Below are 22,814 nucleotides of genomic sequence, written 5' to 3' on the forward strand. Positions count from 1 at the left end.
CTCCAGGGCAGGGTGGCCCAGCTGTGGGGTGGGGGTGTCTCCAGCTGTGGGTGGGGGTGTCCCAGCTGTGGGGTGGGGTGACCCATCTGTGGGGTGGGGTGTCCCAGCTGTGGGTGGGGGTGTCCAGCTGTGGGGTGGGGGTGGCCCAGCTGTGGGTGGAGGTGGCCCAGCTGTGGGGTGGGGGTGTCCAGCTGTGGGGTGGGGGTGTCCCAGCTGTGGGGTGGGGGTGTCCCAGCTGTGGGTGGGGGTGTCCAGCTCCAGGGCAGGGTGGCCGTGTGCTGTCCCCAGCACTGGGGGGCGTGGCAGGCCCAGCACCAGGGGCTCCCGGGCAGTGAGGCCGGGGGCGTGAGGGCAGTGAGCTGGCCGTGTCCTCTGCCCGGACCCTCCCGTGCAGGGTCCAGCGAAGCTGCTCTCCATGGGCGCCCTGGGGGAGGGGACCTGGGCTGCCGGTGGGCAGCTGGCCGGACGTTTCCTCCTCACCACGTGAGGGGCGGGAGCGGCGAGGGCGGGTGGGCAGGGTTAGGTGCCCTCCCCCACCCCGTCCTCCCGGGATGGGGACACACGGGCGCCGGTCAGAGCAGCCAGTGGACACGGCGTGGGAGGTGCCAGCCAGAGCATCTGCTGCCCAGCTGTGCGTGCCCGAGCCGTCCCTTGGTTTCCGGAATCTCCAGCCAGACTCCGCGGACGCTCGGAGAACAGCTTCCGGATAAGTGCCCGGAGGAGCCGCCATCCCCGGGGCATCAGGGCAGCTGGGCAGCACCACGCCGGGCAACCCTGGGGCCGCCTGGAGCCTTTGCCACTCGCCCCGAGGGCTGGGAAAGGCGTCTGGCTCAGGACCTCGTGACATCCAGCCCTGGGCTGGCCAGAGCAGGGCGGTGGCCAGTCCGCGGGGGAGTGAAATGGTGTCTGTGGAGGCCGGACTCGGCCAGCGGCCCTGGAGACCTGACCGCAGAGGGGACAGAGCAGGAGGCCTCCTCTGAAGCCGGACCCCCGGGGAAGCTGGGCCGGCCGAGCCCCTGGGACTGCAAAGCGGGCCCCAACCTCACACGGGGTCAAAGGGCCACTCTGCAGGCGTCTGTAACCGGTTTGAAGGCTCCCTGGAGCGCAGAGCCCAGACCCCGAGGGCGGGTTCCGGGAGGGGGAACAGGCCCGCCCGAATTGCAGGCCGGACCGCCCAAGCCAGAAGGAAAAGGAGCTTTTCCCCTTGGGGAGGGGCCGGCTCGGAGCCAAAGCTAAGGGCCTCGGCCCACTGACCCGCCCCGGCCCACTGACCCGCCCCAGCCCCATCTCAGGGGAGCTCAGGGCTCCTGCAGGACACTAACGGACAGTGGGGCCAGCAGGTCTCCGTGCGGGGTGGGGGGGGGGGGGCGGGTAGGGGCAGGGAGGCCGCGGGGCAGGGCGGGGCGCAGGGCAGGGGCCGAGGGCGGGGGCTAGAGAACAGAAGGAGCCTCGGATGCCCTCGGCCCCCGCAGGGCTGGAGAGACCCCCAGCTGGCCACCCTGTGGGCAGCCTCAGGACGGGGGCGGCCCAGCCATCACCCCCTGCCCAGCCCTCTCCACAGCCCGGGGGGCTCCCAGGGGCGACCCGCCACCTGAACCCCCCACTTGGGACCTGCCGGAACGTGGCTCCTGCTTTGCCCCCCGGAGAAGCCCCAGGGGAGCCACGGAAGGGCTGGGACAGGCTCTGAGCCGCCCGGGCCTACACCTCCCCCGGGGAGCCCCAAAATATCATTCAGAAACTGAGGATTCCTCCATGTGCAGAGCGTGTCCCAACACACGCTCCCGGCCACAGAAAGGCGGCCCCTGCTTTATTGCTTCCAAGGGAGAGAAGGGCACAGACTCACACACGTGTGCCTGATTCCACACGTGTTCACACTCCTTTACACATGTGTATAATCCCACGTGTTCACGCTCCCACACATGTGTGCATGATCCCTCACATGTTCACATTCCTGCACACATCTGTATAAACCCACACGTGTTCATACCCCCACATATGTGTGCATGATCCCACATGTGTTCACACTTCTGCACATATGTGCATGATCCCACACATGGCCACAGTCCTGCACACATGTGTGCTGGTCCCACGTGTTCACATTCCCGCACAAGTGTGTGCATAATCCCACACAAGCATTCATACTCCTGCACACATGTGCATGATCCCACACATGTCCACACTCCCACACACATGTGTGCTTGACCCCACACATGCTCACAATCCAGCACACATGCATTATTCCACACGTGTACATGATCGATCCCACACGTGTGTATGATCCCACATACATGTTCACACATGCATGTATGATCCCATGTGTGTATGATCTCAATGTCCTCACACTCCCGCATGTATGCATGATTCCACACATGTGTTTACATTCCCACATGTCTGCATTTTTCACATGTGTATATGATCCTATACATGTGCACAGTCCCACATACCCCACACGTGTCACACTCCTACATGTGTGCATACTCCACACACATGCACAATCCCACACACACAGCTACCCGGAGACACACACGTGACTGTGGTAAGGGGGGGCTGGGCGCAGGGGTGCCTGTGCCTGGACAGTGCCCCCCACAGGTCACTTGGCAGAGGGACAAGCCAGCAGCGAGGGTGGCACTTCCGTCCGGAGCAGCCCGGCCCAGGGGGAGGGTGCAGCATGACTGTCCCTCTTCCGGGCAAAGGGCCCGGGAGTCTCTCGTGGAACCATCTGCCGCAGAGCTGGGACTAAGGCCACCGGCTGGGTAAGCACTGGGCTGAGGCCCGCGGCCCTGGGAGCACCGAGGCTTCGGGAAAGACTACTCGGGCTCCTCCTGCAGTTCCTGGAGCGTGGCCTGGAGGAGGCGCTGAAGCTTCCAGAACACACCCGGCACGGCGCTCTGGGGGCTGCCGGCCGGAGCCCCAGGGGCCGCACATTCCTGCACCGCCTCGAGGATCTGCTGCTGCCGCCGCTCGGACACGGCGGCGCCCCGGAGCACGGAGGGGAACCAGCGGCGGAATATCTTGTCGCAGACGACCTGGGGAGAGAAGCGAGCGGGGGCGTGGGCTCCCGCGCCCCAGAGGGAAGGGAGACGCCTCTGAGCAGAGGGGAAGGGTCTGGAAGGCGACGGGAAGGTGTTTCTGAGGACAAGTGGCAGGGTCACAGCCACTGCCCTCCTCCCCACCACACACACACAGCCACACGCACACACACCCCCCACACACACACATACACACACAGCCACACACACACACACACACACACACAGCCACAGCTACACACACACACAGCTACACACACACAGCCATAGCTACACACACACACAGCCACAGCTACACACACACACACAGCCACACACACAGCCACACACACACACAGCCACAGCTACACACACACACAGCCACACACACACACACACACATACACACACAGCCACAGCTACACACACACAAAGCCACAGCTACACACACACACCCACACACCCACATACACACAGACACAGCTACACACACACACAGCCACAACTACACACACACACAGCCACAGCTACACACACACACACACAGCCACAGCTACACACACACACACACACCCACATACACACACAGCCACAGCTACACACACACACAGCCACAGCTACACACACACACACACACATACACACACACACACACACACACACACAGCCGCCCGAGTCTGGGCCCCCTCAGCTGCCACCAGCCGTGGGGCCCAGGCGGAAGGTCCGTCTCTGCTGGCCAGGGTGGCAGCGTGTGGCGGAGGCTGGGACGCCCGTTCCTGTGGCGGCCCGTGTGATGTGTCCACTGGCGGAGCCTGCCCGCAGCTGGCTTTCTGCTCCCTAACGAGCGCGTCACTTCCCCTCGTACCCTTCAAACATCGTTTCATTCCCAGGGCCTCGTCCAAGAGCAACATCAGCTGCGCGTGGTGGAATTTCTCGAGTACAGAGGAATCATTTCCAACACCCACAGATGCTCCCTCGAGACCATCGTCCGCGTCCGTGTTGTGGATCTTCATGGAAGCAGGAACAAGCTGCCCCAGGCCCCGCGCGCTGGTCACCTCCTAGTAACCCTCACAGCAGCCTGAGAGAGCACACATCTCTGGGGGCTGCACGTTGGTCAGCCACAGGCCGGGTTTCTGGGCACCGGAGCTGTGTCTGAGGGCTGGCGGCGTGCCCTGGCCTTGGCTCGCCCCGTGTCCCTTCTGCCTCGCGTGGCCACAGCAGCCTGACCCTCAGGGCGCTGTGAGGGAGGAGCTATCACAGGAAAGGTCACGGTGGCTGATGGTGGTGACGAGCTCACTGAACGACCCCGAGGGCAATGCCCACCTGCAGCCACAGTGGCTGGACAGCGAGGCCTCCTCAGCTAATCTCACGGCACACCCGGCCGGGCTCTCATCCGGAACACCATGGCAGCCACCCTCCGAGTTGTCCCATTGGAGCCCAGAGCCCAGCCCCGGTCACAGGGACCCTGACCGGGTCACAGGGATCCAGAGCTAGTCGCGGGAACCCTGACCCAAACACAGAGGCCCAAATTCTGCCTTTCGTTCAGGCTCTGGATCCCAGATCAGGATCCCCGTGACCCAGTGGATCCCTGTGACCTGGTAGATTCCCGTGACTTGGTGGGTCCCTCTGACCAGGTCTGTGTGAGGCTGTGCTGGTCTCTGGCAGAGGAGGAAGGGCCGGGGGAGCTGGTCCGAGCAGGGAGCAGAATCTCAGGCGAATGTGAGGCAGAGCAGAGACGGGCCTCTCCCAGAGACAAGCCGAGGGTGTTGGGGCAGGGGCGGGCAGGGGCGGGCAGGGGCGGGCAGGGGGCCTACAGGGCCCGGGGCTGTCCACTCCACGAGGGCCCCAGCCAGGGCGAGAACAGAGGGGACAGCCACCAGAGAGAGTCGAAGCCCGCCCGCACGGTCCCCGACTCCAGCGGGGCCAGGAGGGAGGGGGCTTCTGGGAGCCTGAGCGGGGGGTTGGGGGAAGCCACGGCGAGCTCTGCGGGGGCCGTGGACCCCTCAGGGACCCTCAGGGACCCACGGGGACCTCATTTTCCCGTTTGTCCAGTAAGATCGAGTGAGCCCTTGGCCCTCTGTCCCTCCCGCACGGCCCGGTGCGGGGGGCCGCGCTCACCTGCAGGTTGCTGTTGGCCCGCTGCGCCCCACACCTGTGCACACGCAGGTCACACTCGGAGAAGCAGTCGAAGAAGTTGCAGTCCTCGTGGCCCGTGCAGTTCTGCTCCAGAATCTCCCTCATCTTCGGCTCGAAAAAGGCCATGTCCACATCGATGGCCACGACCTGGAACGCGGGGACACAGGGGCTCGGCTCTGCCCTGCGGCCAGAGCTCAGGGCCTGGGGGCTCCGCTGAGCGAGGCGCCCGGTCACCCGGGAGTGCCCGTCGCCGGCCCGACTGTGGCCACGCTGACCGCAGAGGCCCCATGGGGGCAGCCGGCGGGGGGGGCAGCCTCCACGCGTCTCCCGGGCTCTGCCCGCCGCATCTCTGCAGTGCCTGGGAAGGAACCCGGCCCCTGAGCACCCGGCGTCCGACCTTCCGTCAAGCTGCACCCACAGGGGTTCCTCCCAGGAGGGCAGGGTCCGAGCTGGGCCGGCCAGTGGTCTGCACGGGGCGTCCCCGAGGACGGCCCTTCATGGGGCTGGCCCCTCGGCCCACAGGCTTGAGAGTGTCAGCAGAATTGTGGGCGGCCCTGGCCAGACCTAGTGGTCAGACTCGGGGGCTACGAGGGGTCGCCCTGGCGGCGGCAGCTCCATCCCCATCAAGGGACCTGGAATTCCACACGCCGTTCCCGGCTCCGGACCAGACAGGCTGCAGACCCAGGGGGAGAATCACGCCTCCTGAATGCGGGGCCTGGGGGCCTGGAGCCCCCCCGCCGAGCCAGGGCTCCGAGCTGCCGGGCAGGAAGAGGCTCGGGGCCTGTGGCAGGTGCAGCCCCTCGCCAGGCCCCACGCAAGCCGACACAGGCCGCGCAGGCCCCGCCTGGCTTTGGAAGCAGCTCAAACGGAGCCTCTCCGGGCCCAGGGCCCCCAGCAGCAGCCAGGTGGAGGCGCCCCCCGCTGTGACGCGAGGCTCCCTCCAGGGAGAAGGCAGAGACTCTTAGGAAATCAATCAGGAGAGGACGCTGGATGGGCCTGACTACAGCGGGTGGGGGTGGGGCTGGAGCAACGGCACAGCCGCAGGGAGGTATCTGCCCCGCACCTGGCCGACTGGGGTTCCACCCCAGCACCCCATAGGGTCCCCAAGCCCCACCAAGAGTGAGCACTGAGTGCAGAGCCAGGAGTAAGCCCTGAGCACTGCTGGGTGCAGTCCAAAAGGAAAAATAAAAAGTGGATGGGGGCTGGACGTAGAGGGCAGGGTATGCGCTTTGCATATGGCTGACCCAGGTTCAATCCCTAGCTCCACCAGGAGTGAGCCTGAGCACAGAGCCAGGAGTCAGGCCTGAGCACAGAGCCGGGAGTGCTCCCTGAGCACAGAGCCAGGAGTCAGGCCTGAGCACAGAGCCGGGAGTGCTCCCTGAGCACAGAGCCAGGAGTCAGGCCTGAGCACAGAGCCGGGAGTGTTCCCTGAGCACAGAGCCAGGAGTGTTCCCTGAGCACAGATCCAGGAGTGTTCCCTGAGCACAGAGCCAGGAGTCAGGCATGAGCACAGAGCCAGGAGTGTTCCCTGAGCACAGAGCCAGGAGTCAGGCCTGAGCACAGAGCCAGGAGTGAGCCTGAGCACAGTGTCAGTAGTGAACCCTGAGCACAGAGCCGGGAGTGAGCCCTGAGCACAGAGCCAGGAGTGTTCCCTGAGCACAGAGCCGGGAGTGAGCCCTGAGCACACAGCCAGGAGTGTTCCCTGAGCACAGAGCCGGGAGTGAGCCCTGAGCACCACTGCGTGTGTCCACCCCACAATAAGAGATGAAGAAGAGTGAAAATAAAGAGGAGATGCAACCAAAGACCCTCCCCTGGTGCTGCCTGGGTCCCCGTGACCCGGCACGCCGGCAGCCAGCCCGGGCACGGCCAGCCCAGTGTCCCCTCCCTGCCAGCCCACTTTCCCACTGACTTGCTGTCTGGCGATCCAACCCGTGAGCACATGTGGTGGGCCAATACGTGGTACTGGTTGATAAGGTGCTGCCTTAACAGTATAGATTGGGGTAGGAGACGGAGACGGAGAGAAACGTCCCAGGCAGCAGGAGCGCTGGCGGGCTGGTTCCCTTTGCTAATCAGCCGTTTCCGTTTAGACGATTTTCTTTAGGATTTTTTTCTTTGCTTGTAATTTTAAAGAAACATTGTTGATGTGTTTTAATATCACCAATAAATGCTGAGACTGGTTTCGTAGAAGAAGGGGGAAATTTTCCTTACTTAAGAACGTTGCCTCGCTGCCAGTTCTGGCGCGGGAGAGGAATTGCACTTCAGTCTGTCTTTCCTCCCATTGCTAGGCCCAGAGAAATGCCGGGTTCATCATTCTCCCAGCGCGCACAGCAGGGCGTCTGCTCACGAGCCTGCCGCCCACCGGAGAGCGTGGGGCCGCAGGGGACAGTGTCGGGGTGAGGCAGCCTGAGGGTTCGGACCCCGGCCTGCCCCAGCCGTGCGAGGGTCAAGGCCAGGTCCCACACCTGCACCCTGGGCCCTGCACCCGCACCCCTAGGCCTGAGCCGAGCCCTGAGCCCAGCCCTGAGCCCTGAGCCCTGAGCCCTGAGCTGAGCACTGAGCCCTGAGCCCTGAGCCCTGAGCCCTGAGCTGAGCACTGAGCCCTGAGCTGAGCACTGAGCCCTGAGCCCTGAGCCCTGAGCTGAGCACTGAGCCCTGAGCTGAGCACTGAGCCCTGAGCCCTGAGCCCTGAGCTGAGCCCTGAGCACTGAGCCCTGAGCCCTGAGCTGAGCCCTGAGCCCTGAGCTGAGCACTGAGCCCTGAGCTGAGCACTGAGCCCTGAGCCCTGAGCCCTGAGCTGAGCACTGAGCCCTGAGCTGAGCACTGAGCCCTGAGCCCTCAGCCCTGAGCTGAGCCCTGAGCACTGAGCCCTGAGCCCTGAGCTGAGCCCTGAGCCCTGAGCTGAGCACTGAGCCCTGAGCCCTGAGCCCTGAGCCCTGAGCTGAGCCCTGAGCACTGAGCCCTGAGCCCTGAGCTGAGCCCTGAGCCCTGAGCTGAGCACTGAGCCCTGAGCCCTGAGCCCTGAGCCCTGAGCACTCCAGCCCGAGCTGGCCGAGGGCTTGTCTCTGGGTCACATGCCCCTCGGCCTCCCTAAGCACCATCACAGGAGACTGCAGGGCCGGGCTGCACCCCCACCCCCCCCGTCCCCTCCCCCAGCGCCTCACGGTGAGAGGGCCGGTGGTCGGGCTGAGCAGATGCTCCCTCCTGATGCCGGGGCCTCCAGGCCCTGCAGGGCACTGTCCGCACACTGACCACCCCCGTGGAGACCCCATCACACTGCCCGCTCCCGTGGAGACCCCATCACACTGCCCGCTCCCGTGGAGACCCCACCACACTGCCCGCTCCCGTGGAGACCCCATCACACTGCCCGCTCCCGTGGACACCCCACCACACTGCCCGCTCCCGTGGACACCCCACCACACTGCCCGCTCCCGTGGACACCCCTTCTCTTGCCTTTCTGTTGAGCCAGTCCTGGGACCCACTCACTGACCTCTCTGAACCCAGAGGACCCGCAACAGGCAGGACAGGCAGTGCCCAGTCACCCCCCCCCCACTGGCCCTGCACGACCCCCACCCCGACGCCTCTCCCTCAGCTCCCCTGGGGGGTCTTTTTCTTTTTGGTTTTTGGGTCACACCCGGCGATGCACAGGGGTTACTCCTGGCTCCGCACTCAGGAATTACCCCTGGCCATGCTCAGGGGACCATATGGGATGCTGGGATTAGAACCCGGGTCGGCCGCATGCAAGGCAAACGCCCTCCCCACTGTGCTACCGCTCCAGCCCCCTGGGGGATCTTTTTCACTCCCCGCCCCCAGCTACACCCCAGGAGTCCCCGCCCCGGGGGTGACGCTGCACAGTCCCTCCTCAGGCAGAGCCACAGCCCGGGCCCCCAGGCCACGGGGCCGGGACGTCCCAGTCCCAGAGCGGGGCTCTCCCGTCACTCACCGTCAGGTCAGCCCGGATGGCAAAGTTCTCGGGCTTGACGTCGCAGAGGTGGAGGCGGTGGGCGAAGTCCCTGTCGAAGTGGCTCACCATGTCCAGGAAGCTGAGGGCCATGCCGGCCACGGCCACGGCCCGCGCCCGGTGGCTCCCGGCCGCCGCCGCCAGCGGGAACAGGGCCTGGAGCTGCGCGCGGCCGGCTGGCAGGTACTCGACGGCGTAGAAGTGGCCGCAGGAGCCGAGCAGGGGCAGCGTGTGGCGGCTGAGGGCCTGCAGCAGGCCCAGGAGCAGGAACTCCTCCTGCTGGCACAGCGCCCACAGGCTGGCGCGCTGCCCCGGCCGCCCCGCCGCCCACCGCGGGCCCAGCCCGCCGGGCGCCAGCTCCAGGCCCAGGGCGCTGCGCAGCTGCCCGGCCAGCAGCAGCGGCAGCTCGGCGTCGGGGGGCGGGCGCGGGAAGCTGGAGAAGGCGGCCTCCTTGGCCTTGAGCACCACGGGCCGCCCGCGCCACTCCGCCCGCAGCACCGTCTTGCCGCGCTCCCAGTACAGGCAGCTCTGGTAGCGCAGGCGGCCGGCCACGCACAGGTCCTCGCACAGGCTCCCGGCCAGCGCGCCGCCCCGGTAGTCTCGGCACTGCAAGGAAGGAAGGGACAGCGGACGGCGGTCAGCGCCTGCCCGGGGAGCGCCGGGGCAGACAGGCGCCAGACCCTGCAGGCCGGAGGCCGCCACCACCGTCCAGCCGTGGGAGGGACGGACGGGCAGAGACCTTCCTCCGCTGGCCTCACAGGCGTCCGGGGTCTCCCCGCGGCTCCCAGCCTGGCCACCCGGGAGGGCCAGCACGGTGCCCCTCAGATCCAGACCCCCTTCCACAGAGAGGACCACCACGACAGCGAGTGGCCCCTCCCGTGACCACAGTCAGCACCTCGCAGCGATCGCAGAATGACCGCTGAAGTGACCACGGTAAAGATCCCTACAGTGACCATGGTGATGACCCCGAAATGGTTCCTGCAGTGACCCCTGAGATTTCCACAGTCATGGCCACAGTAATGACCAGAGCAGCAAACACTGGACTGTCCACAGGACTGGGCACTGTGAACATCATGGTAGTGACCCCTGCCCACTGCAACAGTAACGACCACAAATAGTGACCACATGGCTGACCACTGCCGTGCCCAGGGTGAACACACATAGTGGCCACTGGGGTGCCCACAGTGGAGACGGCAGCGATGTCCACAGTGATGGCCAGCACCGTGGCCAGCCTAGTGACCACAGCGATGAGGCGGTGATGGCCACAGAACCGACCCCTGGAGGTACCTCTGGACAGCAGGTCTGGGCCAGTGTCACCCATTGCTGCAGGGGGACCAGCCTGGAGCCCCCAGAGGCGGGACTGAGGGCAGGGCCTTGTCCAGGAGCTCTGGGGCACAGTCCAGAAGCCCGACCCCGAGGCCCCCTGGGTGGGCCCCGGGCCCTGGTGTGGCAGGGGTGAGGGGGTGGGTGCTCTCTCTTGTGCTCGACCCCCAGCAGGACTGGACCGGGTTTCGCTGCCCCCCACCAAGGCGTCTTCCTTCCATGGGTGGGCGGGCCCGTTCCCGGGGAAGCACCGGTCACCCGGGAAGGCCCCCGCAGCTCCCCACGCCGCCTCGGACGGGGCTGGACCCGGCACACGGCCAGCGGGCAGCGCACGTCCAGAGCCTGGACAGGTCACCCGGTGCAGGAAGGACTGGGCCTGGCCACGGTGGACCTCAAACCCCTCCCCGGGCCGCCGAGGCCCCCGCCGTGCCACCACGCCCAGTGGGAAAGCCTTGATTGATCGTCCGCACTGGCAGCCACTTGCTGCCGGTGATTGATCTGTTTAATCAAGGGGGAGCCGCCCCACCTGCCAAATACGTGCTCCTTCCTGCCCCCGGAGGCGCCCGAAATGTGAACCCTGGGACACGCTGCAAAGCACTAGGTGAGGGGCCGGGCCTTTCCCTGGCCTTCCTGCTCGGGGCTCGGGGCCCAGAGCACTGATTTCAAAGAACGCTGTCCAGGTCCTGCAGCGTGAGTCTGCGGGTAGCCACTGGCCAGCTGCCAGCAAGCCCAGCAGTGCACCTCACCTCACCCCTGCGCCTTCTAAGGAGCCCTCCCCACGTTGCCCCCTCTCCATCCTGGGGGGCTGGGGCCCGGGGTGAAGGGGTCTGGGTTTGCACACACATACATGCCAGCCGTGAGCCCCCTTTGAAGCCCACCGGCCTGGGCGTGAGAGCCAACACCGCAGATAGCTGTCCCTGCACGCCCACGGGGGCTTCAGCCCCTTCCTGCTGCAGGCCAAGCCACCGTCCCCGGCTTTGGCTTCAGCCCCTTCCTGCTGCAGGCCAAGCCAGCGTCCCCGGCTCCCAGCCAAAGGCCGTTCTCGCACGGGATGCCCCGTCCCCTCTCTCCAGGCTCGGGGAGGGTCTAGCCTTGGCCTCCATCGCCCACACCCGATGAGATGCTTCTTCCCACCTGTCAGCCCCGCTCCAGGGCGGCTGACCCCGCCCCCTGCACGTGTGGGCTCGAGTCTCCCTCCCGAGCACTCGGTCCTGCCAGAGGTGGAGTTGGCGGCCCCGTGCCCTCAGCCTGGGCTCTCCCAGCGCCTGGCCGGCAGGTTTCGGAGGCGTCAGCACGAGAGGCTGCAGGCGTTTGAGCAACGGTACAATCACGGCATTTGGCACAAGCCTATTGATTTGGGAGCTGGCATTAATTTTGGCTGTTTTTCTGCAGATCAGCACATTGAAGCGTGTCTCTCCCAGACCCGCAGCCGGCAGGGGTGCCGCCATGTGCACGGGGAAGCAGGGCTTGGGCCCGCCTGCCCAGCGCCCCCCGCCCCCGCAGGACCACCACCCAGCAGTGGCGGTGTGGTTCATGCCCTCATGTCAAAGGAGCTGGATCAAGACGGCCAAACCAAGAAAACGGTCAAAGCACCCCTGGGCCGCGTCCCACGTCTCCACTCTTCCTTGTCCTCGGGGCTAATGTGTTTCTGGCACCTCACTCTCCACCCTCCTGCAGGACACAACGCCCACACGGGCACGCCGCTCACCCGCGTCTGGAGAACGTTGCGGACCCTTCCTGCAAGTGTCGTCCAGGAGCCAGAGACTGAACCTAGGACGGCAGTGAAGCACGGGGACAAACGGGCACGTTTCTACGGCCATTAACTGCCATCGTGTCAGACACAACAGTCAGACTATCCTCTTAGCAGCGCTTTTGTCTGCAGAGGAAGCTGTGTTGTTCTTTTTAACTCGGTAGTTTATTGGCTTTGGTTTTAAGACCAGACTTTTCACTGAGCGGAGGCCCGCCAGCGCACACACAGCACACGTCAGACAAGCTCCACCGGCACCAGCTTCCACACGAACCGAGACGCTCAGCACGGTGGCCTCCTGTCGCCCGCCGATGCTTTTAATTCACTCCACTCGCCGAGGGACTGCGCTTTATGGACACACATTCCTGCACCCCGGTTCTTCCAGGAAGTATTCTTAGGGGCTTGCCTTTCTTTTTCTTTTTCTTTTTCTTTTTTTTTTTTTTTGCTTTTTGGGTCATACCCGGCGATGCACAGGGGTTACTCCTGGCTCTTCACTCAGGAATTACTACTGGCGGTGCTCAGGGGACCATATGGGATGCTGGGATTCGAACCCGGGTCGGCCGCGTGCAAGGGCAATGTCCTACCCGCTGTGCTATCGTTCCAGCCCCAGGGGCTTGCCTTTTCCTGCTGGTGAAAGCAAAACATCCACTCCAGTCTCAGAAAGGACGGGGCTCCCCGGGGTCGGACTAAGGTCCGGGCCTCCCGCTGGGAGTTTGCTTTTGTTTTTCCAAGGGCTATTCAGTTCCCCGGCCCCATTCAGCGCCCTGGGGAGTGACCCTCAGTCCCCAGGCAGCCACTGGACGCTGAGGTTCCCAGAGCCCGGGGCCAAGGCATTGGCTGGCGCCTGAGCCCAGGGACTCAGAGGCTGTTCTGAGGGGAAGCCGCGCCACTGCTCTCTGGGGGGGCTGGGGCACGGGCACCCCTGGACCTGTCCCACATGAAGCACTGGCCTCGACTCCTGGCGCTGCAAACCCAGGAAGACGCTGCTCTGCAGCCCGTCCGGGCCTGGGTCCCCGTCTCAGCAGGATGAGATGACCCGGTGCCCTGATCTGGACTCCAAGACTCAGTCAGCCGAATCAAGCCCCAGCACACCTCCCCAGCGGGAGGAACCATCTGTGAGACACTCGGGCCACGAGGGGCTAGGGATAGCTAAGGACCAGCCCCCCACTCAGAGCTCCGCGTCTCCAGGAGCTCCTGTTCCCCAGCTTCCCCTCAGAGACGCCAGCGGGCATCCGCGAGCCACTGTGCCTCTTCTGTGGCTCACCTTGGCCATCTGTGCAATGGACCCACAGTGACAGCACAGGCCCCAGACACGGCCGGGGCCTCAGGGACAGGCTGCAGGGAGAGCCACTTGGGCCATGCCTGGGTGCGGGGAGCATCATGGGCACGGCCCCTGCGCAGCCGCAGAGGGGCCAGACAGCCTGGCTCAGAAATCAGGGCCTGGGGCTGGAGCGATAGGACATCGGGGAGGGCGTTTGCCTTGCACGCCGCCGACCTGGGTTCAGCCAACACCGCCAGCAGCATCCCTGAGTGCAGAGCCAGGAGGAACCCCTGAGTATTGCTGGGTGCGGCCCCAAAACAAAACAGAAAACAAGGCCGGGGCTAGCTGGGGAGATGCGGCCCCCTGCCCCCGCCCTCACGGGCTGCCCTGCCACTGGGCGCCCGCCCAGACCCGGCTGGCAGGAGTCCTCTGCGGAGAGAAAGGCTCAGGAGCAGGGCTCGGAGAGAAAGCTAATGAGCTGGAGCCCAGGGAACCAGCCGCCCCTTTCATTCCCGAGGAGAAAAGCCGGGCCGGGTGAAGGGAGGCCGGGGGGCGGCGGGGAGACAGAGGCACCATTCAGCGCCGCCCTGAGCTGCAGCACAGCCGGCGGGTTCCCAGCCCACCCCCTGGGCCAGAGCGTCTGAGGCCAAAACCTGGGGCGCCCAGAGGCTGTGCGGCCGCCACCAACTGCAGCCCAGGACGGGGAGAGGGAGAGACCGCGGAGCCGTGGGGTCTTAGTCCGCTCCCCATCACAGGGTCCCTGGGCCACGTGAGACCCTCAGACAGACAGACAGACAGACACAGACAGACACAGACACACACACACACACACACACACCCGGGTGAGACCCTCAGACAGACAGACACACACACACACACACACACAGAGACATACAGACACACAGACACACACACACAGACACACACAGACACAGAGACATACAGACACACAGACACACACACACACACACAGAGACACAGAGACATACAGACACACAGACACACAGACACACGCCTCCGGGTGAGACCCTCAGACAGACAGACAGACAGACAGACACAGAGACACAGAGACATACACACACACACACACACACACACACACACACACACTCGGCATCCGGAGAGGTCGGCCGCAGAACCAGACTCTCCCAGGGTGAGCCCGGGATGCTGCGGGTGTCTTCACAGCGATGACAGAGATTGACTTTGGCTACTTAACTTCAGCTACTAAGTCCCTTCCCACTTATCCAAGGATAAGGGGGAGCTGCGGGCTGCCGCCTGCCACAGCGGAGGGCCGGCTGTGGTCACTGCACACAGATCCATCCTGACTAAACTGTTCCTTTTCATTCACCGCAATTTGCTCAGGGACGAGAACCCTTTGGAAGTGAGAGCAGTTTCCCGGAGAAAATGAGCCACTTGTGCAAACTTGGAGGAAATGTGATGGAACCACAGTGTGACTCACTGGCCCGACAGGTGACAGGCAGCTGGACCAGGGGACCTGGGAAGCGGGGACACTTCCTCCAGGTGATGGACCACCCGCCCCCTGCCCCGCCCCGCCCGGGGGAGTGATCTGGTCCAGTTTTACCGGTCAGCAGCACATTTTTTCCAAACTCACTTAAAAAAAAAAAAAACTTACTTAAAAACCTCTGTGCGACCACGCTGTGAAAAGCGTCCGCGAATTTCTCAGGAGCCGGGCCCACCCGGGCGCGCGGGACCGCTGCCTGGGGGGACAGTGCCGAGTCGCCGCGCCCCCGGCCCGGTCTTGTCTTAGGGGTCCCACCCTGACTCCAGGCTGCTTACGCTCTTCCCAAGCAGACAAAGTGGATTTCGGCTTGCGGATCAGTCAAGGAGGCGGTGGGCGCAGAGCCTGCCCACCCGGGCGGACCCCCGGGCCAGCCCACCGCGCCTCTCAGGACCGCGCGCCCCGCGTCCCCGCCGCGCCCCGGCTCCCGCCCCGGGGCGCAGCCGGGGACCCCCAGGGGCGGACAGGGTCGCCCTCCCCCTCCCGGCCTGGACACCAGGGGCTGCAAACTTTGCGCGGGGCGCAGGCTCGGGCGGCGGGGTGGGGGGACAGAGAAGAATCCGGGCGACACGGGGAGCGGCCACACCGTCGGGGTCCCGCCCGCAGCCCCCCGCGGACCTACCAGCGCGGCCAGGATGCGGCGGCTCTTCTCGTCCGTGCAGCGCCCGGAGGGAGCGCCCGGGGGCGCGCGGAGCAGCAGCAGCAGCAGCGCCAGCGCCCAGCCCAGCGCCAACGCCGCGCACAGCACCCGCGCCCGCGGCCCGCAGCGCCCGCCGCGCCCGCAGCGCGCCCGCCCGGCCCGCACCATGGCCCGCGCGCGCCCCGCGCCCCGCGCCCACCCTGCGCCCCGCGCTCGCCCTGCGCCCCGCGCCCGCCCCGCGCGCCCGCCCCGCGTCCCGCGCCGGCCCCGCGCCCACCCTGGGCCCCCGCGCCCCGCGCCCGCCCCGCGCCCCCGCCCCGCGCCCCACGCCCGCCGCGCGCTCCGCAGTCCGCTCAGCTCGGCCGCAGGGGGAGGGGGCGCGGGCGGCTGCGCGCAGGGGTGTCGGGGTGCGCCGAGGAGTGTCCGCGCGCGCGGGGCTGGAACCCTTTTCCACTTTTCGTTTTGCGCCTTTCCCAGCCAACGCCCACCCACGTGGGCCCCTCGCCCCTCTCTCGGGACGCAGCCTTAGTTGGGACTGGAGCCTCGCCCCTCCCGGGTTCACCGCGCCGTGCCCCGCGCTCAGGCATCGCCACTGTCCGCCCCTGACCTCCCGGCGGATGCGCCCTCCCCCACCGTGTCAACTCCCATGTGAGTTCCCGGCACCCTCCCAACACACACACAGAGAGAGAGAGAGAGAGAGAGAGAGAGAGAGAGAGAGAGAGAGAGAGAGAGAGAGAGAGAGAGAGAGAGAGAGAGAGAGAGAGAGAGGCTGGGGACAGCGCTGGGGGCCTCCCCCCACCTGAAGTTCCGAACCATGCGTAGTTATGCAGGGAGGGGGAGGGGCAGGGTCTCTAGGGCCAGGCCAGGTGGGCGCTCAGACCCTGGGGTTTCCAGCTCAGCAGATCCTGCTCCCTGAAAGCGCTCGGCAAGGGCAGGATTGAGCTTCCCAGGCACACCCTCCCCACAGAGCTGATGCCCCCGCTGCAGATTAGGCTGGAGGCCCGGACCCCTCCTGCCAGCCTCAGGAAGTGATGACAGGGTGGAGGTGGGTAAGGAGGCATCCTGCCTGCCCTGGAAACCGGCTTCTGAGCCGCAGCTGTAGTTCTGCCCCTGCAGCTGCAGTTGAAACCCGGCTTCCCAGTGCAGGGGAGGAACGCTCAGCCCTCAGGGTGGGCCCAGGGTCACATGTCCCCTGGGGTCGGGGAACCCCTGCACAGGGTAGCCCCCATCCCCCGCTACACCCCACCCAGGAGCTGGTGCCGGCTGCCAGGGGACTCTGGTCCTGGTGTGGTGCCTGCCCTCTCACCTCAGCACCCACCGCGTCATCGGCCCGACCGTCCTCTCGCAGGACTTTTATCTGGAGGGGCGCCGGGGCAGCAGGTAAGAAGCACCCATGTTTCTCCCTCCAAACCGCGGGATGGACCGAGAGAACCGGCTACGGCTCACGCCTTGGGCACGCGGCAGGCTTCAGCCCCGTCACCGCGTGGACCCCCGCTCCCTGGGTGTGGACCCAGATCTCCCCAGCACTGCAGGGCCTAGGCTGGGCCGCATCCCGGGTTCTTGCATTGAACCATGACCTCAGTTGGCCAAGACTTGTGGGAAGGGACCCCAGATGCCTGAGCCTCGCTTGGCAGACCCCCCCCCCAGCCCCTCACCAAAAACAAGTAAGAGGAAGGCTGAGAGGGAAGTCTGGGTTGGGGAGCGCAGAACATGAAGTCCAAAGGGTGTAGAATTGCAGAATAAGGCTTTCATTGGTGTTGCCCCTGACAGCTCTGCTCCGGGCGTTTCCTCAGGAACCGTCCCCGGAGACACGGCGGTCACAAGCCAGCAGCGCTTTCCCAGCCGGGCGCTTGCTCTCACCCTCAGCGTCCCGAGGCCTCGCCTTGGGGTTGTGGGGGACACATGCCCGCAGGAGACTCCTTTTTTCTTCTTTTGGGTCACACCTGCGATGCACAGGGGTTATTCCTGGCTCTGTACTCAGGAATTACTCCTGGTGGTGCTCGGGGGACCAGAGGGGATGCTGGGAATCGAACCCGGGTCGGCCATGTGCAAGGCAAACGCCCTACCCACTGTGCAATCGCTCCAGCCCCAGGAGGCTCCTTTTTAAGTGACCTTTCCGGGGCCGTGGACAGGACAGTGGGCAGGGCACGGCCGGGCACACACCTGACCCAGGCACATACACACAAGGCCCCCTGAGCCTGTGGGCGCCTGACCCTGAGCACCTCAGAGGCAGCCCCGGGGGTCGGCAGCACCGCGAGCACTGAGAGCCATCACAGCCTCGCTGGCTCAGCTGGCCGGGGACCCTCAGGAGCCGTCTCTGAGCCCCTCTGAGCCACTTTGGGCCCCGCCAAGGTCCCTGTCTCCAGGGGCTGGTGCCTGGTGCAGGTGCCTTCCCGGGCAGCTGTCTTAAGTGTCAGTAAACGCGTGAACGAGGGAGTGGGAGGGCAGTCAGTGGCACCCAGTCCCTCTGGAGCCGTGTGGCCGGCACCACCTCTCAGCCTGGGGGGCCCTGGGGGCCCCTCTCACCCAGAGCCCTGCCCCCAGCACCCACCCCGCCAGCAGCACCTGGCCTGTGTCTGGGGCATTGTTTGCTCCGGCGTCCCATGGACCCCGGTCCTGCAATCGCTGTGTCTGCCCGTCCGGCTTCCCCGACGGGCTGCGGTGGGCGCCACACGGGGTGAGAAGCAGCCCGCAGGGTGGTGGTCACCGGGTGACCCTGAACCCCGGGTTCTGAGCATCATGCTCGAGTCTTCCTGTGGACACGAGCGTCTGTGCTCCCGTCTTCCGGTGGGCATGTGGACGGTCCACTCCCCCTCCTCCCTGGGGACACTGGACCGTCCACGCCCCTCTCCCTGGGGACACTGGACCGTCCACGCCCCCCTCCATGGGGACACTGGACCATCCACGCCCCCCTCCCTGGGGACACTGGACCGTCCACGCCCCTCTCCCTGGGGACACTGGACCATCCACGCCCCTCTCCCTGGGGACACTGGACCGTCCACGCCCCTCTCCCTGGGGACACTGGACCGTCCACGCCCCTCTCCCTGGGGACACTGGACCGTCCACGCCCCTCTCCCTGGGGACACTGGACCGTCCACGCCCCTCTCCCTGGGGACACTGGACCGTCCACGCCCCTCTCCCTGGGGACACTGGACCGTCCACGCCCCTCTCCCTGGGGACACTGGACCGTCCACGCCCCTCTCCCTGGGGACACTGGACCGTCCACGCCCCTCTCCCTGGGGACACTGGACCGTCCACGCCCCCCTCCCTGGGGACACTGGACCATCCACGCCCCTCTCCCTGGGGACACTGGACCGTCCACGCCCCTCTCCGTGAGGACGTGTGTTTTCTCTTCTCGGGTCCCTGGTATCGGGACCTCTGGGTTCTTCGGTGCGTTTCTGTTTAGCTCCGTGAGCAGCTGCCAAGCTCTTCTCCGATGGGGCTGCCCGCTCCCGTGGCCGGGCAGGCGAGGGCAGCTGAGGGCAGCCGAGGGCGTCTGTGGGGGGTCACCCAGAGGGCGCTGCCACGTCACCGGGCCCGGGAGTGGCTCGGTCACCGCTGACCGTCCTCTGCTTGCCCTGCGAGTCTGCTTTCTGTTCCACCTCGGGTTCAGACGCCAGCCGGGGTCTGCCCTGCGGGGCGGGGACGCAGGCTGAGGCCACAGAGCCGTCCGCTCCGTCCTCGGGCTCTGCTGCGCCCTGGCCCGGCCGGGCGGGCCGGGGTCTCAGCACTCGGTTCCTCCCGGGCCCACAGGTCCGATCACCACACGCCCACACTGGCCAGACGGGCTGCTCCCCACAGCCCTGCACCCCCTCTCCTGGCCCCTGACCCCTGACCCCGTGCCCCTGGCAGCAGAGTGCAGGGGCTGGACCCTGCGTGTGGCGCCGCTGCCCTCGAGACTCTTCCCAGGGTCCGTGAAGTGACCATCTGAGCCTGTGACCCTTGGTGACGGCCTGTGCCCCTCGGCCTCTGGGGTGAGTGCTGGGGGGTCGCGCAGGGCCCCCCTCGAGGCTTCCTCCTCCCCAGCCCCGCCCCCTCCCCTGTCACAGGGACTCACATGGCCTCTCTGTTCTGTGTCCCTCGTCTCTGCACTGTCCTCATGGCTCCCCGAGGCTGGCCCTCATGTGGGAGTGGACTTCCGGGCAGCGGGTTGGCGTCCAGGCTCGCACACGGCCAAGCCGGCACCATATATGCTCCCCTGAGCCCCCAGGAGTGACCCCTGAGAGTGTCCACTGTGCCCCAGGAACAAAGGAACAGAACGCGCTTCCTGTTCACGGCCGAGTAATGCTCCATTACAGGAACAAGCCCCTTCGTGCTTACACTCCTCTCTTGTGGGACCCTGGTTTCCTCCTGCTTTGAGCAGGGGGCGCACCCGTGTCTGCTCCAAACGGTGCTTCTCACAGAAGGGCCTCCCGGGGCAGGACGCCGCAGCAAGGCCTGGGAAGGCCGTCGGCCTCAGCGCGACCCGTCAGTCTGGTTCAGAGGGAGCGGAGCTCGGCGGCCTCGACTGCCCTGTCCGCCAGGCGCGGTGTGTGCTCAGGAGACGAGCTCTGGCCGCAAGGGCTCCCCGGGGCAAGCCAGCAGGTAGCTCTGGCTGGAAAATTCCATTTGTCTTTCAGAGCACGGCAGGAACCACACCCGGGGGCGGGGGGGCAGGCTGAGAGCGGGGGGCGCTGGGGTCCTTGCGGCGGGGGGGGGGGGGGGCACCGTGCAGGGTTGCGGCTGGAATTAGGTGCAGGAGGAACCGTCAGCTACAGTCTTGTAAATCGCAGAGCCTAGTCCAAAGAGCAGTGAAAGCTGAAGTTGCCGTTCAGTCCTGCAACCAATTAGCGTCCCCGCCCGCCCCCACCCACCCCTGCCAGCACCCTCCGTGACGTTGTGGCTCTAATGCCGCCCCCCGCTGCCAAGGGTGCTCACGAATGCCCGGCCCTGAGGTGCAGGCGGCGAGAGGTCTCCAGTGGGAGCAGGGAAGTGGCAGGGTGTGGACGTGTGGATGTGACTGAGGGAGCCTCGAGCTCTCCCTGCTCCCGGGGGCCACCCCCCTCCCCCCCGCCCGCCGTGGATGGGTCGGGGCATCTGGTCCAGGGGCGGACGCAGCTCCCGGGCGTGGCTCCCCGCGCCTGGCGTGCTTTGGTCTTCCTGGCTCCCAGCGGTTCTTGGCAGGCCCCTGGCTTAGTCACCGGCCCCCCCGGGGAGCAAGGCCTCTTCTCTAGAGAGAGGAAACTGGGCCCGCTCCGGAGGGAGCCCGGCCCCTTGCCCCTTCTCAGGCCCACGCAGCCCGCCGAGGGGGCCGGGCGGTCTTCTCTCCTCGCTGGCCTCTCTCCTGCCCTGCCGCCAAGGACCAGGCTCTGGTCTCCTGCTCGCGGCTGCGGGTCTGGCGGGAGCAGCCTCCAGCCTGGCTCCTGTGTTACCCTTTCGGAGACAAAGTCACACATTGCTTTGGCTGTCAGAGGAGAAGGGGCTTGGGGCCCGTGTGGCACTCCCGGCGTCTCCGCGGCCCCTCCCTGTGCAGGTGCGCCGTGCCCAAGTGCATGCTGGGTCCGCCAGAGCTTGCCCAGTCTCTGTCCTCCAACTGGCTGCAGCACTGGGACGACTCTCACTGGCCTCTCTGTCCCTCAGTTTCCCCTCTCACCGCTGCTTCTGTTTGTCCTGTCTCTCTTCCTGTGGTTGGACCGGCGGCTTTGAATGTCCAGCTCAGTGGCTGGCCCCTGTCCACGGGGTGGAGCCGCCGGGCACCCGCGGTCGTGCCCTGCAGGGAGAGAAGGCATATCCGAGCCACCGTGGGACCCTGTCATCTGGCACTTCCTGTCACCGAGTGGCCACCAAAAGCTCAGCTTGCTGGGTTTTGTCAGAAGCCCACCAAACCACGCAGGAAGGGGCAGCGTCTGCGGTCCGGACTGAAGTTCATATGTTCTTTGGAAGCACGAAGGAAGGAGGGCATTGCGGCGTCGGCTCTGAGAGACGACAGGGGCTGACTCAGACCCGGGTTTGTTTCCACAGTTGTGGGCACGGCATTGCCCCAAACCCGGACTTTATTCCTTCTAGCTAATCTGCCAGATGTGGGATGCGGGTGCTGCCGTGGCCGACTTCTTAACCACCGAAACAATCTCAGAGACGTGGGCTGGAAACTCCCAGTGGCAGCCTCGCCTCTGCCACAGACAGCCGCACCCCTGCGCAGGGCAGGATGGACACAGAGGCAGGACACGTGGCTGAGGGGGCGCCAAGCCCGAGGGTCTGGCCCTGCATGACCACCCCCTCCTCCAGCCTCGGGAGAGCCAGCTCGTCCCCACTGCAGAGCCCTGGGCTGCAGGTCATGCTCCCTGAGCATCTCAAGAACATTCTAGAAACTCGTGCTGGGCCTGTGAGCCCAAGTCAGGGGTGCATCCCCGGGGCTGTGCTCACCGCAGGCAGAAGGAAACTTCCTGAGTGTCGCCGCCGTGAACTTTCTCGACTGAGACTCGTGCGTTATTCTCTGCCCCGCTCACAAACGCACAAGTCTCTCCGCCTGGGTGGGTCCAGCGGCTCTGCCCCCGCCGGGCACAGAAGCCATCCCCGGAGGCCATCCGGGCACCCGAGCTCAGTGCAGGCGCGGGTGACACTGAGGGAACAAGTGGGGCCCTGTGTTCTGGGGGCTCAAGGACAAACGCGTCTCCCCCGGGTGCAGGTCCCACCTCGCCTGGTGCTACCGGACCGAGCAAGAGCCCAGCGAGGAAGTTCAGCGGTTCCGCTTCAGACAAATCTAGAGGCCCGAAGGCCAGTGGGGAGATGTCTCGGGGTCACGGTGCTCACCGTGCACGCGGCCCACCCTGAGCTGCCCGCCATCACCTGGTCCCCTGAGCATCACGGGGTGACGCCCACCCCACCCCGCTCGGCTGGGCCCCCTGCTCTCTGGGGCGCCCACAGCACCCGCAGGAGGATCCATTCGTGGGTTCCTGCAAACGGGTGCTTGGCGGCTGTTGGCACAGTGGTTACTGCCAGGCTCAGGTCCTGTGCAGGAGCTGGGGAGTGGGTCGCCCTCTCTGCGAGGGCTGATAGAGTCGGTGATGGGGGGGGGGGGGGCAGCTGTGTTTCGCCTCAGCCGGAGTTCAAGTGCATCCTGTTGCCTGAGGGTGTTTCTGAATCCCAGAAGCCAGATACTGGGGGCTCGGGGGGATATGTTTTCAGGTTCTGGGCTATACCTGGTGATGCTCAAGAGTTACTCCTGGGGCTGGAGCGATAGCAC

General features: G+C 65.9%; 1 protein-coding gene across 1 annotated transcript; it reads right to left on the reverse strand.

Annotated features, from left to right (window-relative positions):
* Positions 1-1,739: 1,739 nt before the first annotated feature.
* Positions 1,740-15,760, reverse strand: DIPK1C (divergent protein kinase domain 1C). The gene is made up of 4 exons (XM_055128542.1): positions 15,575-15,760; positions 9,085-9,708; positions 5,127-5,291; positions 1,740-3,026 (listed from the first exon to the last, which is right to left on the reverse strand). Exons 1-4 carry the CDS (start codon positions 15,758-15,760, stop codon positions 2,808-2,810), a joined length of 1,194 nt encoding a protein of 397 aa, XP_054984517.1. The 3' UTR covers positions 1,740-2,807.
* Positions 15,761-22,814: the final 7,054 nt, after the last annotated feature.

The sequence above is a fragment of the Sorex araneus genome, chromosome 2, assembly GCF_027595985.1.
Source record: "Sorex araneus isolate mSorAra2 chromosome 2, mSorAra2.pri, whole genome shotgun sequence".
NCBI classification, from domain to species: domain Eukaryota; kingdom Metazoa; phylum Chordata; class Mammalia; order Eulipotyphla; family Soricidae; genus Sorex; species Sorex araneus.